At 37.1% G+C, this 12,892-nt stretch overlaps 2 protein-coding genes across 2 annotated transcripts; one reads left to right on the top strand and one right to left on the bottom strand.

Annotated features, from left to right (window-relative positions):
* Positions 1-6,348: 6,348 nt before the first annotated feature.
* ppp1r3c2a (protein phosphatase 1 regulatory subunit 3C2, duplicate a) lies at positions 6,349-7,644 on the top strand. The gene is made up of 2 exons (XM_046067497.1): positions 6,349-6,417; positions 6,603-7,644. The coding sequence occupies exons 1-2, from the start codon at positions 6,404-6,406 to the stop codon at positions 7,630-7,632; spliced, it is 1,044 nt and encodes a 347-aa protein (XP_045923453.1). The 5' UTR covers positions 6,349-6,403; the 3' UTR covers positions 7,633-7,644.
* A 1,793-nt stretch (positions 7,645-9,437) lies between these two features.
* LOC123981982 (phospholipase A2, minor isoenzyme-like) lies at positions 9,438-10,756 on the bottom strand. Its single transcript, XM_046067274.1, has 3 exons — positions 10,328-10,756; positions 10,098-10,231; positions 9,438-9,883 (listed from the first exon to the last, which is right to left on the bottom strand). Exons 1-3 carry the CDS (start codon positions 10,630-10,632, stop codon positions 9,765-9,767), a joined length of 558 nt encoding a protein of 185 aa, XP_045923230.1. The 5' UTR covers positions 10,633-10,756; the 3' UTR covers positions 9,438-9,764.
* Between the last annotated feature and the right edge of the window lie 2,136 nt (positions 10,757-12,892).

Genomic DNA, 12,892 nt, shown 5'->3' with positions numbered 1-12,892 from the left:
TGTTATAAGAATAAAGCATTTGATGTCAACAAAAGGTTAATAATAGCAACACACACATTTTAAAGAAATTGTGTTATAAGACATAACAAATGTGGCAATTTGTGAACTTTTTTTCCTTCATTGCTTCCAGGTTTGGTTTGGTTTATTTAGCTCTCTTGGGAACAACTACATCAATGTGGATGTAACTGTAAGATAAAATTATGGTGTTGTGTAAGCAAATTTTCAAATTCATGTCAAGGCTTGAAAGGCACAGTGGGGCATTCTGTCCTCAAATCCTCAAGCATTAGTTCATCATACATAGTGTAGCACAGAACTGACGAGGCCGCGTAAACAAGGAATAAAGTAAAAAGACAGCCATAAAGGCATAGCTGTGGGTGGTGACTTTGCAGTGAGCTCACCAGTGAAAGTCTGAATACTTCATGCATGCATCTCACTAGATACTGTTGATTCACCTGTATACTGAATGAAATGTTGACCATGTGCTTAATGTTATAAATATGTTATAGTTAATCCAATGTATGTATTATACTGTATTAACGCACTAAACAATATTTTCTTTCTTTCTTTCTTCCTTTCTTTCATAAGCAAAAATGCAGAGACAAGGCTGAATCATTGCTGTCTTCATAAGCAAAGATTTTTGCATACTGTAATTTAAACGTCTTTCAAAACATGCAAATAAGGGCCTAATGTGTATAAACAGCTGTATTAGAACAAACAACTCAGCTCAGCTAACACGTACTCCTAATGTGTTATAGAGACATTAGTGGCAATTAGTGACAGGAGGTTTGTTTATGAGGTAGAGAGAGTGTACTGTACTTGATCCCACTAATGTTTAAAAAAACAACACAAATTACAATGTCCACTTTAAATCCATTGTAGCCCATAGTGATAACATGTCACAAGAAGAAGTCTAGACAGACAGACAGACAGACATACGCTTTAAAAACTAAGATTAATGATCGTCGTATGACTCTATATGAGCTCATTGAACAGCTGCAGCATCAGACACCAGTCAAATGGTATGCATCATGACCGTTGGCAGCGTTTTCTTAGCATCCAGGGGAAAGCTGGGAGATGTCATTATAGATCTGTTTATTTTATCAGGTGCTATGCCGTATTTATGACCGGTGCATATTATAATATAATATACATGTGAGGTGAGTAAATCGAAATCAGTCGTCAGAGTGAGTCTACACACAACCACAGTAGTCCATAAAGTATTGCTGAAGTTATGTAGTGGTGAAATGATGGCTAGAGAATAGATATGTGAATTACCCATATATTGTGGTGTATCTTTTTAATAGATATGATGATAATGGAAGCGTTCATTCATTGGTCAATTTACAAGACTTGTCAAGACAAGTGGCGAGATTGTCATGTACTGAAGTGGAAAAAAGGACACTGACACTCCAGTATCTGCCTTCCATACATACTGCATAAGTAATATGACTGGAGGAATTATAGATTAATATGACACGTGGCCACAATGTGAAATATATTATTTAAACATAGAAAAAGGAGATGTAGAGAATGACACACATAGAGATATTCTAAAACCATGTCTTAGTATATGGTGCACGTCTGGGTAATATTTTTTAAGTTAAAAGGAGAATCTTGCATTTAGATCTAGCATGTACAGGGAGCCAATGTAATGAAATAATAACAGGGGTAGAATGATCAAATGTTCTAGTTTTAATATCCAATAGCAGCAGTATTTTGTACAAGTCTTACGGCCCTGTTTCAACAAATTATACTGTAATTTTCCAAAAACAATACAATTTTCAATTTTAAACATTTAATTAGTTGTCTTTGTACTATTTTCAATTAAATAAGAAGTTTCATTGATTTGCACATCATAACATTTTGTTTTTATTTACTTTTTACACTGAGTGCCAACTTTTTTGGAAACAGAGTTGTAGTTTGCTAATAGTTGATTTAGGCAGAGAAAAGTGAATTACAGTAGTCAAGCCTACATGCGACAAAAGCATGAACAAGTGTTTAAGCATCAGCCATGGAAAGAATAGGACAAATCTTTGCAGTGTTTCGTGAGTGGAAATATGGAGTATTTGTAAAATGTTCTTGAATGGAGAGATTGGGATCAAATATGTTATTAATACAAGGGCTTTATATTCGGGATGAGATCAAAGAATTGATTTCTAATCTGCTTTGGAGTGAGAATTAGCATTTCAGTTTTCACGCATTTAAAAAAAAGGAAGTTAGATGGCATCCATCATTGCTATCATGATATCTGATATGCATTCTTCCAGTTTCACCAGCTGATGACAGGCATCAGGCTTAATGGAAATGTAGAGCTCAGTATCGACTGCATAGAAATGGAAACTTAGTTTGTAACTAGTTAATAATGTACCAAGAGACACAAATCCCTGTGGTACACCATAACAGACCTCCTTGTGGTCTAATGAACATCTGTTGTGTCAAACAAAGTTAGATCTTTCAGAAAGTATGATCTAAACCGGGAGAGAGCAATATCACTGAGACCAATATAACTTTCTAGGCGATGGTGATCAATCATCGAAAGCTGCACTGAGGTCTAGGTGCACCAATATTAAAACTCCAGGTTATGAGTGGCCATATAAACCCTCTTTTAAAAGATATAGGCACAATTCCACTAAAAAGGGAGCTGTTTATCATCTGTGGTAATAGTGGGCTGAGAATTGTAAATAGGACCTTCATAAAAGATAGGATTGGATCCAGTAGTAGGCTTGGAGAAGAGTACCAATTTAGAGAGTGTGTCAAGGGAGATTACAGCTTGTTTCAGACAGATGCTGAAATGAGGGCCTGCATGAAGAGTCAGTATAAGATAGATTTTTTTTTTTTTACTTTGAATCATGCAAAGCTGCCATAGAGGAGTGTCAGAACAGCAATATAGGGCTGGAAATGCAGTATAATATGTCTCCTTTAACGCGGATGAGTATGCAAGATGGACACTGTTGCCCCACCCTGGGTGGGAATTGAGGAAGTGGAGGATATGGTTATTCTGATTTAGTTACTTATGGTGGTGAAAAAATCTATAAAGTCAGTTGCAGTAAGGGAGGCATTATATACACTATAGATACACAGTATTTAAAAGAAGGGAGTTAACAATTGAGTTTAGTGACAGTCTAACAAAGAAATGTTGGGTTATTTTTATTATTTTGTATCAGGCCAGCAACAGGAACAGGATGTTTATATTCAAGCAGGCTATGGAGGATGGTTCTGGTCTAGTTTTTATAGTGGACAGGGAATCAACCTGAATTTAACATTTTCAGCAGTATCCTAATGAAATTGTCAGTGAACTTCAGGCAGTAGGGCTGATCTATGGTGGTTACCGGAGACTTGAGTTTCTCATACAAGTTTATGAGTGGTAGTTGAGTAAGCATAACGTGTAGTGTAGGTTTCAGAGTGGCTAATATAATGAGTGTGTGAGTAGTGATCTGAAAGGACAAATAGTGGTGAGATAGCTAGGTCAGAGAAAGAGAGGTCAAGCGAGTGGCCATAGCGATGAGTAGGCACATTGACATGTTGAGTAAAGCCAGTACAGTGGCTCGGGTTTGTATTTACATGACTATTAAGACTACCCATTCGTGTCAATATGTCACAACAAAAGGTAGAAAACTTGGTGGTCAATTTAAAAATGCTAGAATTCAAATTCAAATTCAAATTAGCTTTATTGGCATGAATGTGTAACATGCTTTGGCAACATAATATTGCCAAAGCATCATACAAACTACATAAGAACAATCAACCCCATACATTTCATTAAAAAAGTAATTAAAGCATAAAGTAATTAAAGCGTGTGTGTGTGTGTGTGTTAAAAAAAATAAAAAATTAAAGTAAAATAAATAAATAAAACAGTATGCGTGTGTGTGTGTTAAAAAAATAAAACTAGATTAAAAATAAAATAAATAAATACAAGAGTAAGCGTGTGTGTGTGTTAAAAAAAATAAATATATATTAAAAATAAAATAAATAAATAAAACAGTAAGTGTGTGTGTGTGTGTGTGTTAAAAAAAATAAATATATATAAAAAATAAAAAACATAAATACAACAGTAAGCGTGTGTGTACATATATATATGTGTGTATATATATATATATATATATTAAACATTAAAATAAATAGATAATACCGTAAATGTTTGTGTGTGTATTAATAGACAAATAAAAAATTTTAAAATTTTAAATTAATAATAATAATAATAATTTCAAAAAAGAGAATATATATAAAAGGACTATTACTTACAAATAATTGCAAAGGACGTAGAGGACATTGGATTTGTGGACACAGTTTGTGTTTTTCATCTCCTAAATAGGCAATTAATACACACCTCATCAGAAAAAGTAAGTAGGACTAAACAACCAAAAGGAAGATCCATTAACTTCCCATACACACATGTTTATGTGAATCTGTGGTTGTTTATCTTGACATCACCGACGCTCGAAGACAGACAGACATAAACTGAGACTGAAGACAGATAAGGTGACTGTTGTTCAAGGTGTGTGTAAAGCATTACTCACTGCTTTATTGTGTGACCTCACCTCATCTGTGAAAGTATGAATGAAGGGCACAGCAGGCTATCACCATGCAAGTATGCACAGTGTGTATAAAGTAAGCAGCCTTCATGTCTCTTTGCTCTGCTGTCTCTGAGAAAATGAAAACTGGCTGTATATTAGGCATATAAGGAAAGGCACAAGGGATCTTACACATAAAATATATGTAATTTACTTATTTGTTTGACATTTTTATTACATTGGCTACATTTGTGTTATAACTAAAAAGAGGAAGCCATTTTAGAAATAACTAGAAGCAGTTCAAAAGGGGATTGTTTGTTACCCAATGCTGGGTTTGTAATACATAAATATTGTTACTGCTAAAAGTGGCTAATAATCACTGCTGGCAGAATTAAGATGGGCTTTAGAGTTGCCCTTCCCAACTTCACAAAAGTAGCCACTACATGGTCGCTTTGCATACTGTGGACCTACATGCAATACTATAGTTTTATGTTTGTGAGGCAAGAAGACGAGCATAATAATGGTCAGAGGGTCCAATTTTTGAGAGACTGTTTTTTTTTTTTTTAATAAAAATGATGAAATAGATCTTCAGATTTTTAAGTTATACCATCACAATCCAAGTATTTGCAATGTGTATAAAGTATGCAGCCTTCATGACTCTGCCTCTTAGAAGTGAAAAGCTGGTTATACTTTAGGCATATAAGGAAAGGCACAAGGTACTGATTTATCTTTACCGGATCATTGCCGGATCATTTATAAAATTTACTTATTTGTTTGTCATTTTTATTACGTAGGCTATAGTCTATACATTGGTGATTGGTACAAATAATAATAATAAAACTATGTCTGTGTCCTGAACAGATGTACAAAAGGTACTTATCCTGTTTGTATGAGAGTGCCGGAGCCAAGAACTGTGTGGACCCAGGTTTCCAGCTGGAACCCCAGTTTTTACCCAGCAGCACGTCTTACATATTCTTTTAAGTGTCAGTCAGTTAGCTGTTGAACCTTATCCAGTGTTCAAACCCTGGAATGTTTTCTTACAGCTGCCTGGGGCAGAATGCTGAATACTCCCAGACTGGTCTTAGCTTGAAACTGTTGAAAAAGTAATTTAGATATTTATTTCTTTGTTACTGTGAAAATAATAGTGGGCCAGTAGAAAACATGTTTGACTTATGTATATAGAGTTCCACCTACAATATCGTGAATGCTAATATCATACTAATGATAAAACTTGCACCATGTCCAATGCTGTGAAGTGGACAGTACCATATCAGCAGAGCAATAACATAGGCTAATGCACAGCAGAGTAGGCCTATAGGGCAGGGAAGATTTTTTTTAAAAGTATTATAATTTATTCTCATTAAATTACAGCTTTATTCTTTAATTATTACGCATTTTTGTCAAAATATCATGGCTTTTTTCTCAATATGTTTGGCCTACGGGACATGTGTAAAAATGCATATCCCAAACTTTAACCATATCTGTCAGTATGTTTCATTTTATTATTTTTCTCATGTTCTACCATAATCTGTACATCTTGAGAGTCTGATACATGGTAAATAAAATGATTGGTAGAATTGTGTTTGTCTACAGTTAAAAGTTAAAACTGAAACATAAAAGACACAAAAACACACATGTTCAAAGTTTGAGCAAATGGCAGAATGCCATGAAATTAACACTTCGAGGGTCTGAGGCTTTACCTTCCATTCAACAGTTTTTTAGGGGCAGGACATAAACAAAGGAACCTCATTTCATTGGCTTAACTGTAGCCACATGTGTCAGAGAAGGGGCAGCCTCATTTCTAAACTCCACACAAGCTCCAGTGAGCGAGCAGAGACACACTAGAATCACGATCTTCTCCTCCTTTACAGTATGATGTCTACAGTCTGAAAATGAATTGTGCAAGGTAAGCTACTGTGCTTTCATTCAACTAATTTTACTGCAACTTTACTGATCTTTTGGCAATCACATTAATATTACTTGTCAGTTATCAGAGAATGTAAAAGTATAATTATGCTAAACAATAAATATGTGCAACCATTCCATCTAACGCTACATCTCATTTTAACCCCATCATGTCTTCATTCTCAGAGTTCTTCATGGATTTGGTAGTCACCCCCAGCCAGCTGTGATGCCGGTCGACCTCGCTATGTGTCTGAGCCTCAGCCAGACTCAGCCTCTTTATCAACTGCTGTCCATGTCTCCTCTGAAACACACACAGCGTCGTTGTCAGCCCGCTGACTGTCCGCGGAGGGCCAGCCTTTGCTCTCCGAATCACTCCTCTTCTTCCCCCTACTCATCCTCATTGCTGCCCTACTCCCTTGTGCCCTCTGGGCCTCGGAGCTGTTTCCGCAGGGACAGCGGAGGTCCGAACAAGAAGCGCGTGGTGTTTGCAGATGCCAAGGGACTGGCTCTCACTGCTGTGCGTCTATTTATCCCTGAGCCCTGTTCCCCTGCTTCTACTCTGGTGATGAATCCCTCCCCAACCAAACTGCAAAGTCAGCAGTCAACCTCAAACAAACTGCAGCGCTACAAGATGCGTCTGGGCTTCCCTCAGCCAACGCTGGACTTTAATGCCTTCCTTGCTCGTCTGCGAGAGATGCGCGTACAGTTGGAAAGCTGCAACATATCAGAGCACTCTTTGAGTGGCAAAGTGCGTGTCTCCCATGTCAGTATGGAAAACACTGTGCAGATAAGGGTGACCTTTGACTCTTGGCGGAGCCATCATGACATTCCCTGCACATTCCTGCAGCAGCAGCGCTGTGGGGGTTCTGATATGGATGTTTTCGCCTTTGACTTAAGCTTACCAAAGAACATAGATCCAAAGAATGGAGTTGAGTTTTGTGTGTCCCTCAGGCCTGGACCTGGCGCAATGACACACTGGGACAACAACAAGGGGCAGAACTACAGGGTGTGCGTGGAAAAAGATGGCACAAACGCTAACCAAGGCAATGCTAAAAAATTTTACTCCACACTTTCAAAGCATCGGCTAACCTCCTGGCCTTCACATGTGCCCTTCAGTATGCAGAACTCTGCTGATCTACAGTATCTTCAGAGGAGTTTGTCAAGCGGAGTCAGAGCAGAGATGAACACTGTGTTCAACTTAGTAGACATGAAATGAGCCCTTAACCTCTTAACAGAGGTGTGAAAATATGTAAATAATGTGAATCTTAATGAACAAATATTTAAGCGAGAGTTAGTGCTTTTATTGATGTATGGACTTTCTGAAATCTCCAGTGTTGGATGTTCTCAGACCAGTTGTTCAATAACAGCTCGCCCACCTGAGCTCAACTACCCTGCTGATATGTGAATAATATATACTGCATTAATGTTCTAATTAAATCTTTTAAAGCTCTCTCTTTTCTTCCCACTGTAGAAGATAAATCATTTTGCACGAGCCTGTTTACTTTATGTAGCTTAAAATTTACTGCACTACGATGTGAATTTGTGCATTGTAGCACGACACATAAGCCTTGAGTAAGATACCGGGGCCCTGGAGGGAAAGTGAAAACATGAGACTCACACTTGTCTGAAAGAAAAGATATTATGATTATGTTGTTCTAAGACCCCTTTGAACTTACAGCTACTAACCCATTTTCTCCACGTGAATGAACACATCAATGGCTTATGCTCATGATATACTTTCACACAGACATCATGTCTCTTGGCTCAGGCTCAGATTTCTGATGTGTCATCGACATGCCAGACAGAGTAAGTCAACTAACTGAAAGATCTTCTTGGCAAAGTGGCCCGCATGGTTTGCATGGGAGAGCCTGTTCTAGACACTCCCCTACCTGCTGTGGAAAGTGGAATAACATGCTGGGAATTGTTACTTCTTGTACTGTACATGATTGGTATGGCAAATAGCAAGTAACCATGGCAGCACCAGGGCCGGCATGTACTTTAGATAATGTGTGGGCTTTTGTTTACATACAGTACTAGGGTGGAGTCATCATTAGATTCTCTCCCTCTGCTTCTCTTGTTCCGCTCCTTCTTAGTCACCTCTCTGTTAAACTTGTTTCTTTGTCCTTTACCGTCTTTTCTCTCAGGCTAATGTCCTCCCAGGACTACTGCCATTGTAAATTGCCACAGCTGAGTGATATTATCTCGAATGTAGCATGTGAGCGATTCGCACATGTAGTTGGTTTACACACCTTATACCTAAAAGCACTCATTTATTTATAAGACTCAACAGTGTTGGGCTGGTGTCAGGTGTTAGATCTTTCCCCTCTAAACATCCAATGAAAGATGAACTGAACAAAATCATAGGACAAGTTTAGCTCAACAAGTTTGTCATTTAGGGAGAGATGCAACCAAAGCTGTAGAAGAAGTACTCCGATCCTTTACTTAAGTAAAAGTAGAAATGCCTTGGTCTAATGATACTCCATTAGAAGCAAAAGTCCCAAATTCAGAATGTTACTTCAGTAAAGGAACAGAAGTATTGTCAGCAAAAGGGACTTTTAGTATCAAAAGTAAAAATAAATAAAACCTCATTATGCAGAAAATAGTATTAAATTATTCTGTTTTTAACACTAACAAATACATGTATGAGCACTTTAATCAAGTTTAGATCATTTGTATACTACAGGGTAAATGTTATATGGTCTACATATTTAGCTTAGTTCAGTTATAGATAGCAAATGAGTTGTGTTAATATTGACACACTAATTACAGTTTATAAGGTTTCAAATTTTCAAAATAAGTATTAAAAAGAAATAAAAAGGCTATCGACTTGCTTACGTTTATGTACAAATAAATGATAAAAGTAATATTACAAACTGTTAATGTATGGTCACATTATGAAAGGCTCTACAAAGTAAGAGCCTTCAGAACAAGTCAGTGACTGTTTTATAAAACAAAACAAAAAACACTGTAATACAATATAATGTTCTCATTAATTTACTAGAAATGCAACAGAAGTGGTCATTTCTAAGCAAATGCATTTTTATTATCTGATTATATGCAAATATTACATAACAGGACATTCACAGAAAGTATACTGGGACAGCTGACACACACAAAACATCTCGTCTGTGTGCTCTAAACCACGCTGCACTACTGATTTCACCCTGCAAACTTGGAAATTTGAAAAGTTGGACCATAGTGCCCTCTATGGTAACTTGGCAAAATGAGAGAGGGTGAATATAACTAATAAGCCAAGGATCTACTGCAAAATGGCAAAATGATCCGTCACTTGTCATGGATGTTTCATGTTGAAGCATAAATTCCTTATTTGATACAGCTCTTTGGACTTTACTGACAGCGGTCGCTGGGCAGGTGCTCGTGCTCAGGGATCCAAGGTGATACGGCAAAACACTCTGCGGCCTTCCTGTCACACTCACAGATGAACATCTCACATTCGTTGTTTTTGTCTGAAGATGATAAAGTAGATAGAAATCTTTACCAAATTGCTACGAACCACTGTGAATTAAAAAATACTAGAAGCAATAACATTAATTTGATTTTAAAAGTAACAATTTTCTCATCAACATCTGTATTGATGTTGAATTTCATTCCTTCTACATTTATCTGCGACGTTTATAAGATGAAGTGAGCAGAATTATTCCTTTGTTTTGGTGTACTCACTGCCACAGGTGACCTTCTTATTTTCCTTGTCACAGCTGTAGTCATAGAACTCAGTGTAAGGGTTGTCGAGGATGGGCCAGCACTCAGGGTGTTGCATAGCATCATTGTAACACTTGTCGTGCACTTCACAGCACCTACAGGCCAAAAAGTCAGAAAAGACACATTTTGAAACAGACTGGACAAGGTTTTTGTTTAGGTAGTCTGAGAATCAATCATGACTTGATCATGACCTATCCAGATCATCAACAGGTGTGCCAGAGCCTCCTTTTCCACAGTAGCAGCCATAGTCGGAGTAGTCAAAAACAGGCCAGCTATCAGGCATCACACACAGGATCATCCTTCTAAACTGGGTGAGTGCCTTGTAGTCCAGGGACTGGGCTAAAACGCAACAAGCACAATCGTGATTATATTTAAACTCTACTAGAAGATGGATCTGTCCACGACCATCATGCGTGCAGATGAGCAGATTTGTTAAGTTGTACTCACCGGCAGAGAGGCTTGCAGCCAAGAGAAATAGAACCTGGAAGGTATTCATTCTGTCAAGTCAGAACTCACATAGGATCTCTCACTAACATCAGGCTTTATATATGAAGTATGGGACCTTGGGTTCTACCCTATCAGCTGTTCATACTATTTAGGATCACATGTCCCAGACTCTGAGATTCAAACCGAAACAACCATATGTAAAAGAAAGTAAAAATTCCCACGCTCTGTGAACATTTCTGAAGTCTTTGCCTTGTTGTTAATGTGTTTGATGTTCTGCCTAAACTAAAGTTGCTCAGCCTTGAAGTTGTAGATCATTCCAATTAAATTCAATTCAATTTCAATTCAATTCAGCTTTATTGGCATGAACGTAAAACAACAATATTGCCAACAATATAAAGTACAAACAAACATTAAAAATAAAAATAAATACAACTGTAAGCGTGTGTGTGTGTGTTGTGAATTCAATTCATATGGTTCATCACGTAAATAAAACAGTAAACGTGTGTGTGTGTGTGTGTACATATATATTTATTAATAGACAAAACACAAAACTAAAACATCTGTGTCAATTGTGAAATTAAAAAAAAAAACAAGTAAAGGAACAATTATTAAAATTACAAACAATGAAAATAATAATAAGTACAATTATTTAATATATTTAGTCTATTCTGAGTTTCCACTGGTTGTCCTCAGTTCATGGCATGAGGAGACATTCTTTGCTGCAATGATTTGGCATTCTGGCATTTCTCCTAAGTGTGTCTGATAGAAATTTGAATTTGGGGTATATTTGGGAAATGTTTGTGAATTGTTTTTCTCCTAATGTTTTATATTTAGGGCATGAGGTTAGAAAGTGCAGCTCTATAGTTTAGTGGTGTTTAAATAGAAATTGTGTGAAACCTGATTTCTGTATTGCTTCTGAAAGATCATTATCTTAGTCTTTGCTGTGTTTACTGTCAGGCCCCAGGTCTGACAGAATCTCTGCAGGAGATTAAGATGCTGTTGCAAACCTTCTTTAGTAGGTGAAAGCAACACAAAGTCATCTGCATACAGCATTGATACATCACTAATTCATTGATATATGGATTAAAGAGAATTGGACTGAGATTGCACCCCTGCCTCACTCCCCGGCCCTGGAAGAAGAACACTGTTTGTTTGTTTCCAGTCTTTATGGCACATTCACTTTTTGTATACATGTTCTTAATTAAATCATATGTTTTTCCCCCAATGCCACTTTCACGTAGCATATAGAAAAGGCCAGATGGAATCAAAGGCTTTTTTGGAAGTCAACAAAACAGGCATATACCTTCCTTTTCTTAATGTTTAATTCTTGATCAATTAAAGTCTGGAGGTTAAATATATGGTCCTTTGTGCGGCAATTTGCAAGAAACCAATTTAGCATTTATGCAAAATATTGTGGTCATCAAGAAAGTTGACAGTTTATTAATGATGTTGCAGGATATTTTTCCCAGGTTACTGGAGACACATATTCCTCTATTGAATAGTTTTAGTATAGCCAATCTGATTCCATCAATACCAAAAGCCTTTTTTCCTTTCAGGGACTGGATGACTTCTGTTAATTCTTGTTCTGTTACAGGGTAATCTAGAGGCTTTTGGTTGTTTTTTATCACCGCCTCCAGAGTTTTCCATTTGGTGATCATCATTTTTTGTAATATTACTTTATAAAGTATTTCCATCTTAGATTGCCAATTCATCCTGCTGGGTTTTTCAGGTTGTTCCATTCCTCCCAGAACTAGTTGAATTCTAAAGATTCCTCAGTTTCACAGAGCTGCTTCTTGCTGTGTTGTTCTTTCTTTGTTTTCTGGGTCCCTATGCTTTTCATTTGAGGTTTTTACATTCAGTGTCAAACCATTTATTATTGGTCAGTTTGGAGACTTTCAAATTAGACATTAGAGCCAAATGATGAAAAATTTAATTGAATTTGTCCATAGCATAATTTATACCAGAAATATTATGGGGAAATGTTTCAGTTAGAAACAAATTAGTTAAATCATGTATGTTTTGATTGATTTGTCTTTTGGTACATCCCCATGCTGTCTGAGGTCCATCTATATGAGTATGTGCTGTTAAACAGTTCACAGGCATTAGCGGCTCCAGAGTCGAACTGTGCCCTTTTCAGATAAATTGTGATTTTGCTGTGGTCTGAGAGGGGTGTGAGGGGGCTGACTGTGAAAGCTCTGAGAGACGTTGGATCTAGATCTGTAATGAAATAATCTACCGTACTACTGCCAAGAGCTGAGCTGTAAGTGTAGCGACCCAGAGATGGAGGCATATAGATGGCACACTTGTAG

Source organism: Micropterus dolomieu, linkage group LG13 (genome assembly GCF_021292245.1).
Source record: "Micropterus dolomieu isolate WLL.071019.BEF.003 ecotype Adirondacks linkage group LG13, ASM2129224v1, whole genome shotgun sequence".
NCBI lineage: Eukaryota > Metazoa > Chordata > Actinopteri > Centrarchiformes > Centrarchidae > Micropterus > Micropterus dolomieu.
The sequence above is the reverse complement of the archived record's forward strand: the minus strand, read 5'-3'. Positions and strand labels throughout refer to the sequence as shown.